Raw genomic sequence first — 20,424 nt, 5'->3', positions numbered from 1 at the left:
AATGAGAGCGTATGATCAAAGCTTTTAACCTTAAAACATCTCTGGTGGTATGTTTATTCGTGGTGTTTTGGTGTCTAAGCTGTGAGACATGGTGGGAGTAAAAGATTGTCTATATGAGAAGTAAAAGTGGAGGAATCAGAGTGAAGGAATGGAGCAGCGGCTTAACGCACAGTGTGGAAATGAGCTCCTGATAATCCCTGTGCTAACCAGCTCTGTGGAGGAAGTGTGTGTGTGTGACAGGTGTCTCCGATCAGCTGTGAGCTCTCTGTGTGAGAGGCGTGTATGCAATCACTTAGTCTAATAGTTTTGGGAACTAGGTTTCTCGCTCTGTGTGGGACTGTGTGTCTGCTCTGAGGAATGAGCAATGAGCGAGCAGTTTACATTCAGGATAATGAAATGAGCCAATTTGTCGAAACGCACATCACGCAACACAGATGTTGTGTCTCTCTGAGATCATGTGTGTCTACCCTTAAACTCAAATTTTATTTGCCACACACACAACCATATACAGTACCACATGTAGTGAAGTGCTTTATCAACTGCCTGGGTCATAAAATTATACTCAGTAAGAATACAAATAGAATTAAAATGACAGTGAACATAAAATGTACTATAGAGGTAATACAGGAAAGGGAAGAAAGTATATGAATGCATGTAGGAATGCAGATTGGTGGTATAACAGCGTAACTATAGCTTCAGGCACTGGAATGTCTGATTCCAATTATATAGAAATGGTGTTGTGCAGAATTCACATTTTCCCCATCTGAATCAGAAACATGAACAGTTCAGAAAATATACACCTGGTGTCATGCTGTTCTAGCCAGCCAGCTAGCTTAGCTCTCTAAAAAGCTAACAGTAGCCAGCTAGCTAATAATGAGAGGATTTCTGAGGAGATTTAATCCTATTTATAATGTTTTTTAATAATCTGAACAGCTAACGTAAGACAGCTAGCTAATGATGAGAGCTAATCTGACAAATATTAAACAATAAACTGCTAACCGTAGGCAACTAGCTAATAATAGTTAACCTGACAGGATTTCTAAGGAGATTCAATCCTATTTATAATGTTTTTTAATAATCTGAACAGCTAACGGTAGTCAGCTAGCTAATGATAAGAGCTAATTTGACAATTATTAAACAATAAACTGCTAACCGTAGTCAACTAGCTAATAATAGTTAACCTGACAGGATTTCTAAGGAGATTCAATCCTATTTATAATGTTTTTTAATAATCTGAACAGTTAACGGTAGTCAGCTAGCTAATGATAAGAGCTAATCTGACAAATTTTCTCAGAAAATTAAATCCAGTTTATATATACAGTATATGTCTGTCTATATGTGGCCCTGTGATGGACTGGCAGCCTGTCCAGGGTGTACCCCTGCACCCAGTGTGCGCTGGGATAGGCTCCAGCAGACCCCCTTGACCCTAATTAGGAATAAAGCGGGTATAGACAATGGATGGATATATAGTATATTTTAAAAAAATAAACAGCTAATAGTAGTCAGCTAGCTAATAAGAGTTAATCTGACAGGAGTTCTGAGGATATATATATATATATATATATATATATATATATATATATATATATATATAAACAGCTAACAGTAGTCAGCTAGCTAATAAGAGTTAACCTAACAAGATTTCTGATGATAATATATATATATATATATATATATATATATATATATATATATATATATATATATATAAACAGCTAATAGTAGTCTGCTAGCTAATAAGAGTTAATCTGACAGGAGTTCTGAGGATATATATATATATATATATATATATATATATATATATATATATATATATATATATATATATAAACAGCTAACAGTAGTCAGCTAGCTAATAAGAGTTAACCTAACAAGATTTCTGATGATATATATATAATATATATATATAATATAATCAGCTAACAGTAGTCAGCTCGCTAATTATACGAGCTAATATAACAGGATTTTTGAGGAGATTAAATCCTGTCAGATGTTCAAATATTCTGAACATCTGACAGTAGTCAGCTAGCTAATAATAAGAGCTAACATGATAGGATTTTTGAGGAGATTAAATCCTATTCATATTTTTTTTTATCATCTAACCTAATCTAGCTAATAATAAGAGCTAACTTGACAGGATTTCTGATTTATTAAGTCATATTTAAAACCTTTTAACAGTAGACAACTAGCAATGCTAATCTGACAGGATTTTGTACATCAGTGTTAAGGCGTTTGCAGGACAATTTGAAAAATCTAACCATAAACATTTGTTAAGCATATTATTTCTACATCTTTTTTTTATCTTATTTAGAGATTTACTCAGAGATATGTATGTAAAGTAGTGAAATTTGAATAGTATTTGAACTAAGCTTTGTTCCCACAGTCACAGGATGGTATTTAAACTAGAATATATCACATGTACAAGCAGATTTTTACTCTTCTGGATGAATGACAGATGCTTCCCAGCACGAGCTCTCTGAGTTAGCTGGCTAGGAATGTACCGCTTGACTGACATGATTGAGTGCAGACCGAAATGGGTGCTCAGCCATAAAACATATATAGAAAGTACGTAAATGTGGTTAATACTGTTTGCTCTTGTTTAGATGGTTATGTCTATCATTTGTTGAGTGTCTGTGTGACTAAGCTGGGAAAAGAGACACTGTTATGTTAAATGAATTCTTAAACATGATGAAAGTATTTATAGTATAGCGGTCTCTGGACAGCTATACCATTGACTTTAGACGTGAATATATGGAGTCAGCAGTAACAGAGACTCACATGAGGGGAAAAAAAGGAGGGTGGTATAAAGCGATGGGGAGAAAGAAAGAGAGAAGCGGAATCGGGGAAAGCGTGAATAAAATGTGGAGCTGTTGCCAAATCTTTCGCCTGTTACCAAGCAAAGCATCCACTTTGCATAGACAATCAGGCTCTGAGGTTGTTAGTGAATACTAACAAAACCCACTTTCTGTTTCCTTCTCTCTCTATCAAGACTCTTTTACTGTGTGTGTGTGTGTGTGTGTGTACTATAGAAATCTGTGGGAATGAATTTAGCTCAAAGGTTTAAATGAGAGACTGTATGCAATAGAACCCCATCCTTAAGGAACCCATAAGCAAATTTTGTTAAGCACACACAATTTTTAGAAAAAGCTTACCCTTAACAAAACAAGTCCCAGGCCGTACATTCTTCACTCTCATATCTGCACACCTTTCACTTTAGCTTCACTGTAATTACTGAATTATTCATAGGTTCTGCATAACTAAACATTAGACAGCCAGGATCTGAAAGGGTTAAATCACGTTAGTTCCCCACGTAATGTTCTCTTCAGCAGGATCTTAACTATCGTGTGTTATGACAGGCAACTTGGGCCAGGCGTCTTTTTCTATAATTAACATGTTATTCCATGCTACAGCGTTTTAACGTGAACAGCATGCCTTGGAGTCTTATCAAAAGTATTTCACTGATTGTGCCAGCTTGGCATGCTCATACTGACGGAAGGAGGCAGGAGGACGTTTTAATCATTATGATTTTTGAACATGGATCCACTAAAATGAACCAGCGCACCAGCTCTGTAAGAGACACCAGCTCAGCAGGAGTTATGACCTTTAGGGACAGGAGAAGGAGGTAGGACTTTTAAATATAGTAGAAAGTAAATATAGTTGTCCTGTGCACTGTGGTATTTGGTACCAGCAAGTGCTGTCACCAGACACATACACACTGACCCAATCTTAGACCTGAGTCATGGGAGTGAGGAGAATGAGAAAGGGGAAACCATAATGTTGTGCACTATTACTCCTTTAATACAAACATAATAGATGTGCAATAATTCAACACAATTCAACATATTTACATATGCTCAAATAATCTGGTAATGGAAAACTCCAACAAAATTCATAATAAATAATGATAATCAATACTTTCTTTTGAACAGAGAGTCTAAAATAAACAGTTGCTTATTTACGACGGTCTTTACAACTGTAAATTGTCCATAATGCTGTTCTTTGAGATGCTCAGTTGTGTGGTTATGTTTGCACACATGCCTACACACAGATACAGGATACACGGCATATATTCAGTAACTGCTTTATCTACTCGGCGCCTGTCCCAGGAACATGAGGCTGGAATGCACGTGGGATGGGCGATGCTGGACTGTCGCAGGGCAGGATGTGCTGAGATGTTCACACACTTACAGCTTAGAGCAATGTATGATCACCAATACCAACATGATTTGGGAGGCGGGATGAAACCAGAGGAAATGGACATGACAAGAATGTGTGAATCTCCGACAGTCAGAAACCCAAGCCTAGGATCGAAATCTAGACCGTGTGAGGCAGCAACACTATCCATTGTAGCGCCATGTATATCTAAATCTATCTATCTATCTATCTATCTATCTATCTATCTATCTATCTATCTATCTATCTATCTATCTATCTATCTATCTATCTATCTATCCGTCAGTCCGTCCGTCTGTCTGCATAGACAGAGCACAGGGTTACCTTGTTTTTGCCTCAGATTTTGTGTTTTTCCCCTAGACTGCACTACATGACCATCACAACCAGATGTTCCAGATGTTGAACATCTCTTTCCAAAATATATGGATTTATTCCCTCATTTGCTGTAATAACCTACTGGAAAGGCTTTTTCACAGATTTCACTAGAATTCTAAAAAGCAAATTATTTTTGCTAGCTAAAATCTTTTGCCTGTTTCATAGTGCAATGAAAGAGGGAGTATTTTGATTACTTCCTCTTTTGTAGGTGTGATATTTACCACGCAGGACTTTTGGGAAGTTTGGAGGAAATGGCAGTGATAAGTGGCAGTTTTAGTTTGCTCTCTCAGTTCTGTTTCTATTACTCTCTCTTTCTTCCTCATCTTTCATGATTTTTTTCACTCTCTCTCTCACAGTTCTTCCATGCCCTACTTCTTTCAGTTTGCATATATAAATTTCCATCTGAGAGCTCGGCCACATCAGAGAGTAGAAAACTCATATGCCCAAAGCCCATCATGAAGTTTCTCTCTCTCTCTCTCTCTCTCTCTCTCTCTCCTTGCTCCTACTTCCTCTAGTGTTGCCTACCCCCAGTTTTTCTCAACGGTCTGTTTACTCTCCACACTGAAGCCTCACCAACATCTTCCTCTTCTTTTAACTTCCCTTATCACTACTTCAGTCCATCAGCCAGTCCTCTACCATCCCTCTGTCTCTCTTTCCTCCTCTTGTAGACCTCCAGCTGCAGATGCTAATCTAAACCATGCAATTACGGCGCTGCCTTCGTTTCCCGGGGCCCGGCTGTGGCCAAGACTCAAACATTATTATTTCATTACAGAACTTCCCTGAACAGGCCTGAAGCAAACAGACGGACATAAAAAAGCAGAGAGAGAGAGAGCGAGAGAGAGAGAGGAGACATCAGAGATGGAAGAACAACAAGACTAAAAAAGACAGAACATAAACCGAGAGCAGAAGAAAAGAAAATAGTTGCTTACTCATCTGTAGTGCACCAAGCGAATGAGGGGTTTAACTGTAACTCTAAATATTTCAATTTCAATTTTATTTGTATTACGCTTTTAAACAATGGCCATTGTCTCGAAACAGCTATACAGAACATAAGAAATATAGAACAAAAAGTTCAAGATCAATATTAGACTCAAAATATATTTGTATTTATCCCTAATGAGCAAGCCCCTAATGAGAAAGAAACCTTGAGAGGAACCTCATCCTCATTTGGGTGACACCGGAGAGTGTGATCACATATATCATAAACACCAGAGAGTGTGATTATAAATTATTATTTACAAATCAAGATCTTCAGTCCTCTGTTCCTCATTCCAGTGAATAGTGTGGAACATTTGAGCACATTATACCTTTGTGTATCCATTTCATCTTGTTATGCAATAAAGAATGTAATCCATGGCCAGTAACATGGCCAATATCACACATTTGCTTACATTTACGCAATTCGGGAGCTTAAAATAGTGCAGAATTAATACTATAGCCTTTAGAAACTAATTCCAGATATTCATTGTGGTTTCAGACTTTTGTATATTTTAAATGTGTCTTTCTGGCATACAAATGAGTAACAAAAAAGATTTGTTTATAGTGGAGGCATCTCCAGCTACACATTTGATGTCAAGTTCCAGAGAGACAGAAATAAAGTGCTGGTGAAGAAACATCTGCTCTAACATAAGTGACACCAGGATCGTACTTGTTTAATGGATGTTTAACAGTATTGAATATTACTGAAGTATGATATGTTGTTCTCTCATTTAATGCAAATTGCTATGGTATAAGAGCAGTAGAATACTGGCATCCTATATATGATATAGAGCATGTCATGTTTTATTCCTTACACCCTATGCTGTGTGATTTGCTTCACTCATGGCCATGGTGACTCTCCCAGACTGGTGTTGCGTCACGCTAGAGGCTCAGCTGTTTGAAGTCATAATCCTGTTCAGTGTGTAAACTTGGCCTGCTGTCCTTTCACCCCCCTACATGACCCTTCTTAGAGCATATTAGTCTTGCAGATTGATAATGAGGTATTTTGTTTGGCTGAACTGCATGGCTCATTAGCAAGTAATGTTGTGTACATCTTGATTCTTTTTTTGGTATTAATTCATACCATCTTCCTCCTCATCTGTCTCTTTATCTCTCCCTCAGGTCCACTGGTCTAAGAGAATCTGTGCAGGAAAGGCCATCATGTTGACAGGGCAGCACGTCCCCTCGGACACAGAGGTGCAGCTTTATCACAGAGTCCTCCAGGAACAGGGGTACCGTGTCAAGCAGGGACGCTATGCTGAGACCAGTGCCACCCTTACACACAGTGGTGGAGGTGTGTACTCTTTGTGTGTTTTTGTGAAGTCCAAGTCAGATCTCTGGGTGCTATATATGAAGCCTAGTAAGAGTCTAAGTTTCAGTTCCAGTTTTGCGCTCTTTTTAGAGTCAATTATTTAAGTAATTAATGAGAATTGTTTATTAATAATTTTACGGTGAAAGCTAACACATAAAGCCAAAGAAGAGCATCATTTTGCATGTCACAGTGTAGTGTAACACAGTCAGAGGAAAGCCCTCTATCTGCCCTCTTCCGCATACATGAGATCATAGATGCTGCTCTGACTGACAGAAGGGAGAGAGAGGGAAAGAGAGAGAGAGACATTTTGACTTTTTACGCATCTTTATTTACACAAGTCACATATATAAGTCACAGTGACTTAATAAATAAATAGATAAATAAATAAATACGTATTAAAATAATGTCAATAAATTAGTTTAAACATGAGTGATTAGTTTAGCTCTGCTGCAAAGTTAATTTGTCCTTCTGCAACAGAGCACAAAACATTCTCACAACACCACACACATTTAAACACATCCAAGTCATTCATACTTTTATAAAAATTAAAATCAATTAAAATTCTTGATTTGATCAGTCTTTTCAGGATTCTTATTGCTTCGCAGTCAGTGTTCTGTGTTATTTGGTTTTTCCGGCTCAGGTATATCGCCATTTTGGCCTGACCAAATATAAAATTGATCAGTTGGCACCTGAACCGGTGTTTCCTGACATACTTAAAACCAAAAATAAAACACTGAAAAGTAGAAAAAACATTAAAAGACCTTAAAATGCTCCGTAAAAACACAAACAGTGGAAGTAACCTGGAGCAGTGAATAAAAGCATGAAAAACTGTTTCTCTCTGTGAACAAAAAGGACAGTCATGTGCAATATCAGGATTTAAAACAGAAATAAAAGAGTTCACAGAGATACTACAGTGTAAAATCCTCCATTGGAGGTCGGCGGCTTTTTTGGTTAACGGTGGTTTGTAAAGTGCCCTCCACTCTGGTTTAAAATCATCAGTAAAACCATGTACACTTCTCCATGGGGTGTCCACCCTCCCACTCGGTTTTTTCTTATTTAAAACCTTTACACATGCTCTGTAGAGCAGCTTACCCGACACTGACCCAAAGTCCATCTCCCCTTCGCCCCGGCACTCCAGGAGGGGGCCTGCACACCCGTCCGTTCGACTGCAGGACCAGTCTCTGTGCGTGGACAGTCCATCAGCTGAACATGCTCCTCTGAAGTTAGTGCAGATTTCCAGCGGTGTAGGAGCTGACTGACAACACGCAGGGACCGCAGTCCCATACACGCTGCCAGGTCCTCTGCCCTCGACGAGTCTGACCCCGCGATGTTCACAAGCTCCTGGAGCATTATAATCCCTGAGGAGATGAGAGTTCTGGTCAGTGCAGGGACGGTCACACTGGAGATGTCCAGTCGCCCGCCGTACACCAGAGGTTCCTCCAGCTGCCAGTGTAGTGTTCTGCAGCCCTTGTTCTGTTTCTTAAAAACGTTCCATATTTTAAAAAGTCCACGGTAAAAGTCTGGTAATCCAGAAATGTCCAGCATTTTTGTGTCCATTAAAAACAACGCTTTGTCCAGCCCCAGTCCTTGAACTGTGCGTAATAATCCACTGGCTGCTGCTCTCCATACTGTCTCTGGGTCCAGTGAGGAGCCTCTGGATGAACTGGAGGCGGAAGGCTGTGGCTCTGCTGGACAGCTGGACCAGCCCCTGTCCTCCTTCTTCTTTGGGCAGGTGGAGAATCCAGTGCAGACCGTCCCAGAAGTCCACCAGCAGGGCCTGGATGTTCGCTAGCAGGTTCGGCGGCGGATCCACGCATGCCAGCTTGTGCCAGAGGGACGATGCAGTGAGGTTGTTGATGACCAGCGTTCTCCCCCTGTAGGACATCTTTGGAACCAGCCGCTTCCACCTGCAGAGTCTGCCCTTCACGTGCTCTATAGAACCTTCCCAATTTTTGTTTAAAAACACATTGTTCCCCAGGTAGACACCCAAGTATTTAAAACCACCTCTTTTCCACGCTAAGCCTCCTGGTAGTGACGGTTGCCCACCTCCCCACTCCCCAACTAAAATGGCTTCACTCTTTGACCAGTTAACTTTGGCAGAGGATAAAATATGAAAGTCATTTAAAATGCCAGTTAAAACATTCACATCTTCTTGTGTGTTTATCATCACTACCAGATCGTCTGCATAAGCTGATAAACATATTGAGGCATTAGTGTGTGGAATATTAAAACCAGAGAGATTACTTCTTAACTTATTTAAAAGAGGTTCAATGGCTAGAGAGTACAACATACCAGAGAGGGAACAGCCCTGCCTGATCCCTCTGTACACTCTAAAAGGAGCACATAAACCACCGTTAACCTTCAGTACACTCTCAATGTCACTGTACAACACCCTGATCATAGCTATAAAACCTGGGTTGAACCCAAAGTCTTCCAGCACCTTCCACAAATATTCATGCTCAGCCCGGTCAAAAGCCTTTTCCTGATCTAGAGAAATCAGACCAGTCTTTAAGCCCAATAGCCTGGAGACGTCCAAAATGTCACGAATTAGATACACATTATCGAATATGGACTTATCAGGCACACAGTACGTCTGGTCCTGGTGAATGAGCTGCTCCATTACCTTAGTCAGTCTCGAGGCTAATGCTTTTGAGAGCAGCATGCAGTCAGTGCACAGTAGTGAGACCGGGCGCCAGTTTTTCAGGTGGGTCAGGTCTCCCTTCTTCGGTAGCAGGGTCAGGACAGCCCTCCTGCAGCTCAACGGGAGTTCACCTCTCCGTATACTGTCCCGTAGGACATCCAGCACGTCCTGCCCTATGACAGCCCAGAATGCCTTGTAAAACTCACAAGGGAGAGAGAGAGAGAGAGAGAGAGAGGGAGAGAGAGAGAGAGACAGAGTATGCCTTCATTCTTACTCAGAGAGCACAGCCAGCTTCATTCACTTAGGTCCTTGAATAGCTGTGGCATCATCGGATTTCAAGCTCGCGAAGTCTTGCCTATCGGAAGTACACTTGATTGTTGTTCCAAAATATTCCACCCAGGGGTAGTGTAGTTTATTATATACTGTAATCCAAGACAAATCTCTCTAGCTAGATAAGTGTGGAATTATATCAAAGGTGCATTAGTCAAATAGTGTGGAAAATTATGTCGAAATGATCAGTAATAACTATTTAAAAAACAGTTTCTTCATGACATCGAGTTCTGCAGTAAACCGTAATGTAAAACCTTGTCCCGAATAAAGAAATGAGAGAGTGAAAATTGATTAATAGAGCACATTAAACCAAAATTGTCCAATGCTCTGAAGTTTAGCTGTCTTTATTTGTCACCTATACATCACTGCACAGTAAAATTCTTTCTTCATATATCCCATCCTTGGAGGTTGGGGTCAGAGCAGGGGTCAGCCAGGATGCAGTGCCCCTGGAGCAGGCTGGGTTAGGGGGCCTTGCTCAGGGGCCCAACATTGGCAGCTTGGCAGTGCTGGGGCTTGAACCCTGCTCTTCCGGTCAACCACCGAGAGCTTTAACCACTTGAGCCACCACTGAAGTGCTGTACTGTAAGAAACATAGTATACAGAGACAATGACGGCAAAAACAACAATAACTAGAGTACATAATTAATAAAAAATAACCAAAAGCTAAAGATAAACAAGTCTTTAAAGATACTCAGTGTTGGAGAGGCCCTGATGTTAAAAGGTAGAGCTTAGGGGTTCACTCTTTTAGCTGAAAGATGAAAGGATCACTAATAAAATGGAGCTGTGCATATGACTTGACCTCTGCAGACTCTCTCTCTCTCTCTCATACACACACACACACACACACACACGCCCCTTCAAAGCTCAAATTTGTGGCATGTTTGCATGAGGGTGTAGTATAGCTAGGCAAAAATCTTTTTCATATACATTTCTCCTAAAATAAAAAATTAAAAAGTGCCATCAAAAAACATTATTTCTGTCAGATACTTCATTATTGTGAGTAAAATTCAGTTTAGTCTGAACTGTAAAACTCCTACAACAACCACAATAAGAGGCTCACAAAATATCTCTAATAAAAATTTACAGTGTGTTTACAGCTGTGTTTATTTGCATACTGGACTGATAATTTTAAACCCTTTTTAATTTTTAATTCCCAATCCTTCCATCCTTCTACCACAGGGTTATAAGAATGCCAGAGAAATGAGTTCATTGTGCTGGAACGATGTAGCCACTGTGGAAAATCTACTATTAACTGGGATAATGATTACATTTAACCCAAGTAGCTCTGTGTATTATGTTTAATTAATGAGTAACTGATTTCACGTTCACTCCTGGAGCTATTTGAATGTTTGACATGCCAGAAAGATGGTAAGGTGCCAATAATTCTGGAGCGGACTATATCTGTAATATTAATAGTTTTTTTTTTTATTGCAGTGCAACTTCAATTTATCTCATTTTATACAATTAAGGGTTAAGGGCCTTTTTCAAGGGCACAGTAGTGGTAACTTGGTGGTCATGGGATTCAACCTCACAACCTTCTGAGCACCTTAACCACAGAGCTACCACTTCCCTATAATCCCCAAGCTTCAAATAATCCTGACCTGATGTATGGTTGATCAGACTGATGCAATAGCAATTTGTGTGTCTGTGTGTGTGTCTGTGTGTGTGTTAGGGGCTGTCTGTGTGTGTGTTAGGGGCTGTTTGTGTGTCTGTGTCTGCATGTCTGTGTGTGTTAGGGGCTGTCTGTGTGTGTGTTAGGGGCTGTTTGTGTGTCTGTGTCTGCATGTCTGTGTGTGTTAGGGGCTGTCTGTGTGTGAGTTGGGGGCTGTCTGTGTGTCTGTCTGCATGTCTGTGTGTGTTAGGGGCTGTCTGTGTGTGTGTTAGGGGCTGTCTGTGTGTCTGTCTGCATGTCTGTGTGTGTTAGGAGCTGTCTGTGTGTGTGTTAGGGGCTGTCTGTGTGTCTGTCTGCATGTCTGTGTGTGTTAGGGGCTGTCTGTGTGTGTGTTAGGGGCTGTCTGTGTGTGTGTTAGGGGCTGTCTGTGTGTGTGTTAGGGGCTGTCTGTGTGTCTGTGTCAGCATGTCTGTGTGTGTTAGGGGCAGTCTGTGTGCGTGTGTGTGTTAGGGGCTGTGTGTGAGTGTGTGTGTGTTAGGGGCTGTGTGTGTGTGTTTGTGTATCTGTATGTGCGTGTGTGTGTTGGGGGCTGTCTGTGTGTGTGTGTGTTGGGGCCTGTCTGTGTGTGTGTCTATATGTGTGTGTGTTGGGGCTGAGTGTATGTGTGTGTCTGTGTGTGTTGGGGGCTGTCTGTATGTGTGTGCATGTGTGTGTTGGGGGTGCTGTCTGCGTATCTGTGGTCTGTGTGTGTGTGTGTGTGTGTGTGTGTGAGGCTCAGAGCAGGTGTGTATTCACTGTATACAAATGCATGCTTGGCATTTATTGTATGTTTACTCGGAAGAAGACCATAAGCAGCTGCCTGCAAGACTGAGAGTTTGGCTGGCAGATCACACGCTGGACACACACACACACACACACACACACACACACAGAGCACTACTAGGGAAATACCTCAGCTGTAGCAGTGATGTCTTTAAATAGTGACAGAATGATGACCTGCTTTTCATGAAAAATAATATAGAAATATTAAAAAATTAGAAGCTTAAAGCAGGAAATTAAACTCTGCTTCACTCTGAGTCTCTTCACAGCAGCCTGATGTTGATTATTTTTATACAATAGCACAGCTGCATTAATATCATGTTAAGATTTATTAGTTGAGTTGAATAGGACAGATTTCCGGCAATGCCTTTAGGTCTTGCACGTTACTTCCTGTCATTCAGGATCTCTCTCTCTCTCTCTCTCTCTCTCTCTCTCACACACACACACACACACCAGTGCCTGGAACACTAAATGCACACAGCCCATTTCCTCCAGCTCTGCTATCCACCACAATTACTCCCAGATGTGTTTTGTTTCAATCTCTAACACTTTCCCACCTCTTAAAACAAAACATTTTTTTTTATACATGTTTCTTCTTTTTAGGTATGTTTCAGTCTCTAACCTTGATCAGAAGTCTGTTATCTATTGAAATTCCAGGCATTTTCCATGATAAATTGCCCAGAGGAATTAAGAGGTCAGCATGGGGTTGTGGGTAAACCCCAGTTTTGGGCTGTTTTTGGGGGGTTTGCTACAGTAGGTTAATTAGGAACATGAGAACTCTGTGCTTTAAATAGGGGATTGAACACTAAGTCTATAACCATGGAGAATTTGTTCTCTGTTCATTTTCATGACGTTCTTCCATTCTTTCATGCTTTGTTGTTGTAGGTTTATATAATCTACTTTTACTATCCTTCTGAGGGCTGTAAAAGCACATTTTCGTTCTCAAGCTTAGCCTCACGCACTCATTTCCGTCTTATTTTCTCCCTCTCATTTCATTATTCTCTCATCCTCTCTATCCACAGATGGTCAGGAATGGTCTCTCCTGATATGTCTCAAAGGAACAGAAAAAAGCTGCCTGCGAAAAATCAACTTTGCCCATTCTCAGCCACACCAGAGGGTAAGAAAGCCGGTTGTATGCACTGCACTTAGGCTCAGTATCGTATAAAAGAATTCTCCCATGTAGTATAGTATGATATGAAAGCAATTTCATGAAATTGCACTTCTTCCTGGGGTTTTTTTTTCTTTGTTGTTGTTGGAAATGAACGTGAAATCAGATCTAGCCAAGAGATTGGGAGTCAAAAATATTTATAGAAGGCAGACCTCAGCGTGGCTCTAACCCAGAGCTGGGAAAGAGCACTCCTTCATGCTGTGATCTCAGCTCCCTGTCCAAATAAACTCTCCAAATAAAGCCAATACACAGCTACCATAACTTACCGTGCTACCGTAACCGAACGGACGAGCCAATTATATATTTAACAACATCAGTGGACAACTGTTGTTTGCTGGCTCGAGTATTTGTGGGCAACTGCCCCTCGGTTTCTCCTGCCTCCCCTCAGAACAAGCCATTTTAATCCAAAACAATAATCTATGTAGAAGAAGAAACTTGCTTAAAATGGTCTAGGAACATTTATATATCCATAAATAACCTTATATCACTAAAATGAGCTAACTTAGCTGGCTAGCTAGTTAACAATTGATCCACTGTCTTTTAAACAAGAGGGATATTTCAGTATCTGATTCTCGACGTTTCACATTCTAGGTGATTAGCACTTAACAAACCTGTCGAAAAGTCTTTGTTACTAGAATTAGCTTTCGAAGCTTTTTAAGTTGACTACCTACTAGTAAACTAGACCACATTCATCAAGATTTTTAGTATATGGTTGTAATGTAATTTATATATTAAACAGCAGCTAAATATGCAGTGACAACCAAGATTTTGTTAGCATGCTAACCAACATAACACTTTATCTATCTTGCTAGCTACTGTGCATGCTAGTAAGACAGTCTGCATTTATTACAGGTAAACACTTCCAACATTTCTTTATCTAAGTCATATTTTCACTTATTTATTTACCAGGAATGGATAATAAAAGATTTTTATCAGTAACTTTAGCTAGCACGGTCAGATGACTAGCAAACTTCACATGCAATTTTAAAGCTAAATGTTTCTGGGTATTCTCTAAACTCTTGTGTTTTGAGGATTTGTGTTAAGAATGGCACTGTGTTGACAAATTTAATGCAAACACTATTGAAACTATGGTCATTTTGATAACTAGAAAGCTCCTGCAAATATCTCCTCCAAGTTTGCTTGATTTTGTGTTCATTTCTGAAATCTTGAAGGGAATGACTAACCATAATCTTATGCAGCATTTTGCCAAAGATTACAGTCTGTTTTGTTGATCACAGCATAATTTCGATTGACTTGTAGGTGAAACAACAAGTTAGTTCCTGTTATCACTTGTATTACAGCAGCTATAAGCTCTTTTTATTTTGCAGAGAATTTGCAGTCTTGAAGACCTGACAGTGGAAAACTTGACCATTACAATGCACTGACACTGGAGACTCCTTCCAAAGATTATAAAATGACAACACATTTCGATCTGTTTATTATTAGTCTTAGATTACGTGTAATGTTTAACGTGTCAGTGTAAAACAATACATATTAGAAGAAGCTTATTTATATAAAGCTGAGAACTGAATCATCCACACCTTGATGTATTAAAAATGAGTCAAAATTAGAATATTCAAATTCTAGTATTGTGTTATGGTATAATGTTTTTTTAAACTAGTGATTGTTTCCTTTTTTTTGGGGGGGGGCGGTCTTCTTAGGTCAACATTATACCAGCGTTTGTTGGAGCTTTCAGGGACATGGGTGGAGTCTGTCGATTTCTAATGGACAGCCATTTGTCAGGTGGGTGAATGTTTTTAATGTGTTAAAGTGCAGTCAGGTGTTGAAAAAAAAGTATGAAAAGACTTCAAAATGTAATAAAGCGACCATGTTTAGGAATAATATTCAGACTGCGTGTGTGTGTGTCACAGACACACTTCCAATTAAGCATTTTGTGGAGCCTACACATGAAAGTGGAGTGTGCCCTAGATCTCTGCTGAGTCTGTAATTACTGAGAAAGGTCAGCATCTTAGATGATGTTTACCCAGACGTCCTTGCCACCGTTACTATTTGAGAGGGTAAATATACAATTCAAATGCCATATAATCTTTATAATGGCCCATTAAACCTGTCTTATAATATACCTCCATTATAAAAGACTCATCTGTTTTTCTAAACAAGCTTATAAAAGGCTGGCATTCAGGGAAGGTCTTTGAAGATCATGATGCCTATTTGTGTTTGATTCTTCAAACTAATTATGGCTATCACCGCTGGATGAAGATAACCGCTTGTCCGTTTCAGGACACTTGGGATTGATTTTGCTCCTTGGCCCTTGTCTGCATAGCTGTGCTGTTCCTTGTGAAAGAAGGTTATTGTCTCCAAGTCTGGAACAATATTGTCTTTCCTCTTGGCATGCCTCCCGCACAAATGATGGCCGATTGAGTCCTGGTTGTTTGAAGGGGCAGCTGGGAAAGGTTGTGTCCTTTTCATGATAACATCTGAAGGCATGGAACACACACAAACACACACGAGGGATCTGTTTAAGAACCGACTGGGCTGAAGGCAGTTACAGCACTGCTCTCACGTTCAGGCATTTTAGAAAGATATTTATGGTTTTTCCATGAAATGGGGCCACTGTTTCTCCAAAGCTTTGGGGAGTAAAATATACGAGTCAGTATCGTGTACAATGCTGTATGTGTAAGTTTAGATTGGTCATATATTAAAGCCTGGTTGTAAGTGGAGACAGGCTCTTTATGCTGAATAGGATGTGCTGAGGAAATAAACATTTCATACGCACGCACAGAGTGGAGTAAGTTGCTGACGTTGCATTTATTATACTCATAAATACCTTAACTCATTTACACTTCATCACATGCTTCCAGAAGCAGCAGAGCAACTCCAACTATATGAAGCCGCCTGTGGCTTTTATAAAGATGTCTCAGAAGTCAGGAACCAATTAGAGTAAAACTATATATAATTTATTTTGTATTTGTTATGTTCAACGTATGCTCTGCACGATCACGCTTACACTCGGTTGCTTTTTCATGCTTTTGGACATTTTATACAGCATATTCAGATCGAGAAATAGTGGTTCCTGACTTTTTAGACAGCTAGTATTAATATTTTCTGTATAATTTGCATTATACTTGATCAGGACGTCTTTGTACATTGTATTTGAACTCATACTATGGGCTTATTTCCAAGCTGGAATTTTAAACAGGAAGTACCGTGACAAATCGACCCCAAATCACAATATTCAATGTGCAGCCCACAGAGCGAATCTGTTTCACACACACATGACCGTGAGTTCACTCAAAGCCAATCCTAAGCAATGTTTAAAGCAAAGGAAACGCTCCTACGTTCTTTCGCCCATCCGTTTTCTGTACCAAATTTTCACTCATCACTGGTGGTGCTTTGAATCATACTGCCTCTCAGGAAGACTCCCTAACCAAACACTGAAGTGTAGGGTTCAAATGCAGTCAAAGAGAACCTTTCATGGCAACAGGTCTGCTAAAACAATCACATTCTGTAAGTAGAAAACTATTTTCTCAATAACATGGACCATGGAATTCAGACAATTACTGACTACAAGGCCAAAATTAATAGTGTCCCAGTTGCCTGCTTCTGAATGACCTTTTATTCCCAGTTTGAAATGATGTGGAATCAGCCAGTTACTCCTTCTATCCAAGTATGAAGCAAGGAAATTCCTCCCCAGACACAGTTCTACTGGTCCAGATGGCACCAAAGGAAGTTTCTGACTTTCAGTTATCCACCATCTTTATTACATGACCCACCCAAGCAACTTCACCTTATGTGCTACAGCTACCATACTAGTGCCTAAGAAATCCACTACCACATGCTTAAAATAAAAATAACTATACAACCAGTAACACTCACTCCATGGTGTAAGAGTCCTGGCTTTGACAGTTTTTCGACCTCAGCATCATCACCTGACTTTGTAAATGGTCCCAACTAGAGATCTGTGTTTTTTAATCTTGCTCATTATCATTTAACACTATTACTCTGTTAGCACCTAATACATTTCTAATTCTAATTTAGTTTAGTAACCTATTAGCCTTGTTTAGACTACCACAACCCTAATCAGATGAGATGAATTTAGGATCACTGTAAGTGCATTTTCTTGCATTGTGCAGGATTCTAATCTAGATGCATATTTTGAGTCAGATGCCCTGTGAACATTTCTGGCAAGCTTTCTTAAAGACCGATAAGAACTCACATTCATATCTGTTTATGCATCTTTCAGAAAACATTGTTCGCTCAGAATAATATAATGTATTAAAGGTATTTGTATTGAGTTATCTGCAAAACCTGGACCCACTGAGCAATGAAATCCAGATCTAGCACACTTTTGAAGAAAAGACCGTCTATGTATCAACTTCAATTCAACATTTAACACCGTTATCCCTTCAACTAGTGTCTAAACTCGGAACTCTAGATCTAAATCGCACTGGATTTGGCAGACCTCATTCTGTTAAAGCTGGGAGATCACACTTCATTCACACTCAGGCTAAACGCATTGACTCCACAAGAATGAATCCACTCTCCAATAATTTCTATTCAGGATAACCACAGTTGGTCCCAAAACTGAGTCATATCCCATGATTAACTTTGCAGATAACATGCCAGTCAGAGGAAAAATACTGCACTCTTAGACAAAAGAATCTAGCATAAGGGTCCCCATACCAGAGAGGTGTTCCCTTTCAGAAAGGCATCCAAGAAAAACTTTTTTTGTGCCCAAAGATGAAGTGAGGAAATCCTTGACTGGGAACTTTTATGACCTAACCAAGCTAACCAATGTAAAGAGCCTGGAAATTCAAAGAACCTTTAAGGGGACATTTTTCATAGAGTAGAGTAACACCAAGAACACACATGGTTTAGAAACCAAAAGTGTGAGGAATATACTGACCAGCTGCATTCTGGTCTTCTATATTTCCATTCTTATTGGCACAACCAGCCCAATTCATCACTCTTCCACTAAGACAGGTCATCCACAATAAGAGATTTATGAAGATAGCAAAGCTGAAAGCTTAATCCTAAATCACTCACCCTAGCCAAGGCTTCCATGACCCTCTGCCATCTGGAATGCTGTACCAGAGCATCCCATACCTGACTTCCAATGAATTATAGCAAACTAGAGTCCTCAGTTTGATGGAGTTTCATCCCAACTGCTTGAAAATTAGCAGTGAAACATTTGAGAGTGTATTCAAGAGAACATCTGGAAATAACTCCATCCATACTGGTCAACTCTTGGCTGCATTTTTAGATTTGAGCTATGGAAAATGTCTATAGAAATTTGTCTTAATGTTATTCTTCCCCTTTTGGACCTTGATGTGTTCACATATTTGACTACAATTTCTCATTTTACAAGTTATGATCAAGTTAGTTGCTCAGATAAATATGATAAATAAGTCGTAGTGGATAATGACATCTGTCATTTGCCAGCAACGTAAAATAAAAGTAACTACAGTTCTTCTTTTACCCCAAATATCTCTTTCAATATTTGTGAAAATTCAAAAATAAACACTTTTTAAATCACTTTCTAATTTTTGCTTTTTCATGTACAGGCATGTCATTACCCATAATTCCATCTTCCTGCACCTTCTCTGGACCAGGACATGGAGGAACGCCTTATCACACTGAACATATCTGGTGAGATCCCTCATCTTTTAACAAACAGATCTTTGAACTGATTTTTATCTTGTATCACAACATTTTTTATCTTTAATCTCTAAGGAACCAAGTTGCCCAGTCAGGCTCCCCGGCTAGAGAGGGTCCGGTAGCCTTAATGAATGTGTTTGTCTTGGTTACATCAGCGACGCCCCTCACTGCATTCCTACATCGTTCAGGCTTGGTCAGGACTCATCTGGACAAACACAGTCATATGACTAAGGTAAAGAAGCTTCCTTATCTGTTTAGCCTGCCGTCCTGCTAAATCATATCAAGAGGCTAAAAAATGGAATTTGTTGCTGTTTTATTGTGCTCATATTTAGCAATAATTTTTTTTTGGTCAAGACAAACACCACAGTGATGGATAATGACTTATATAAAAGTAGACACTCAGAGATTTAAGAATTTGTAGTTTTTCATAAGTATTTCTGTTTTTACCTAAACTTATACTTTGTGTATATATTTATTATTTTATTTTTTTAATGTTTTTACACAAAAGTAAATGATGATATCAAAACCCATTTCTGCTATCTGAGATGCCCCAAGGTCATAAACATCTAAAGTTTGAAGGAGTTATCTTCAGCCACTTAAATTCTGTGAGGTTCTCCAACAGAGGGAAAAATGCTGACTAATTTTATGTCAGACTTGCAGTGATAAAATAATTTGTTTGTAATTTTATCATTCAGAGTGGAACAGTAAATATAAAAAATAAAATAAAATAAAATAAAATAAAGATAACAGAGCTCTGAATCTCATTTATTGTTTTTTGAGTAGATATCCCCTGCGTTTGGTGGAGTGTTATATGTGTGTATTATACATTATACGCCGCATCAACATGCAGACTTAATATTATACAGTAATTTTGGTAAAATATGCTAAATATTAATACTTTTATATGATACTTTGTCTAAATTCTACCACTCGGTTAATTACATTTTCATTCCACAAATTCTTCATTGAGTTTATTACCAAGAAAACTATTTTTGATGAAGTTTTCATTTAAAATATTGTCACAAATACAGATTTACTAATAATCAATACCAGTACTAAGTATTGTATGGTCTATCTTCATTATATTGTCATGCAGTGCATGCATTCTATGCAATTTATTTATTTATTTATTTATTTATTTATTTATACATTCATTTATTTATTTATTTATTATTTGGAGGTGAATCTTCTTGCACATCTGGCCTGTCAAATGGCAATGTTTTACACAAGAACTTATTTTGGCTAAGGATTTAATTCAAAATCTAATGTTGAATGTTTTTTACTTGCATGCTTTACAACCTTGAAGGATTGTCTCTTTGAAATGTGCATTTAGTCTATTTTTGAAAAATATGAGGAGAATGTGGTCAGGGAATAAGCAGAATGAGAAAAAAAAAGCA

At 39.1% G+C, this 20,424-nt stretch overlaps 1 protein-coding gene across 1 annotated transcript in view; it reads left to right on the top strand.

The window, feature by feature from the left end:
* The window catches only part of cped1 (cadherin-like and PC-esterase domain containing 1), a 65,430-nt gene that overhangs the window by 1,802 nt on the left and 43,204 nt on the right, over nt 1–20,424 (top strand). The window contains exons 2-6 of the mRNA XM_058417725.1: nt 6,649–6,820; nt 13,263–13,357; nt 15,070–15,151; nt 18,934–19,018; nt 19,103–19,259. Coding sequence (XP_058273708.1) covers nt 6,649–6,820; nt 13,263–13,357; nt 15,070–15,151; nt 18,934–19,018; nt 19,103–19,259 — 591 coding nt within the window. The remainder of the gene's footprint in view (nt 1–6,648; nt 6,821–13,262; nt 13,358–15,069; nt 15,152–18,933; nt 19,019–19,102; nt 19,260–20,424) is intronic.

Source organism: Hemibagrus wyckioides, linkage group LG19 (genome assembly GCF_019097595.1).
Source record: "Hemibagrus wyckioides isolate EC202008001 linkage group LG19, SWU_Hwy_1.0, whole genome shotgun sequence".
In the NCBI taxonomy this organism is placed as follows: Eukaryota; Metazoa; Chordata; class Actinopteri; order Siluriformes; family Bagridae; genus Hemibagrus; species Hemibagrus wyckioides.
This window is presented reverse-complemented; position numbering and strand designations above follow the sequence as displayed.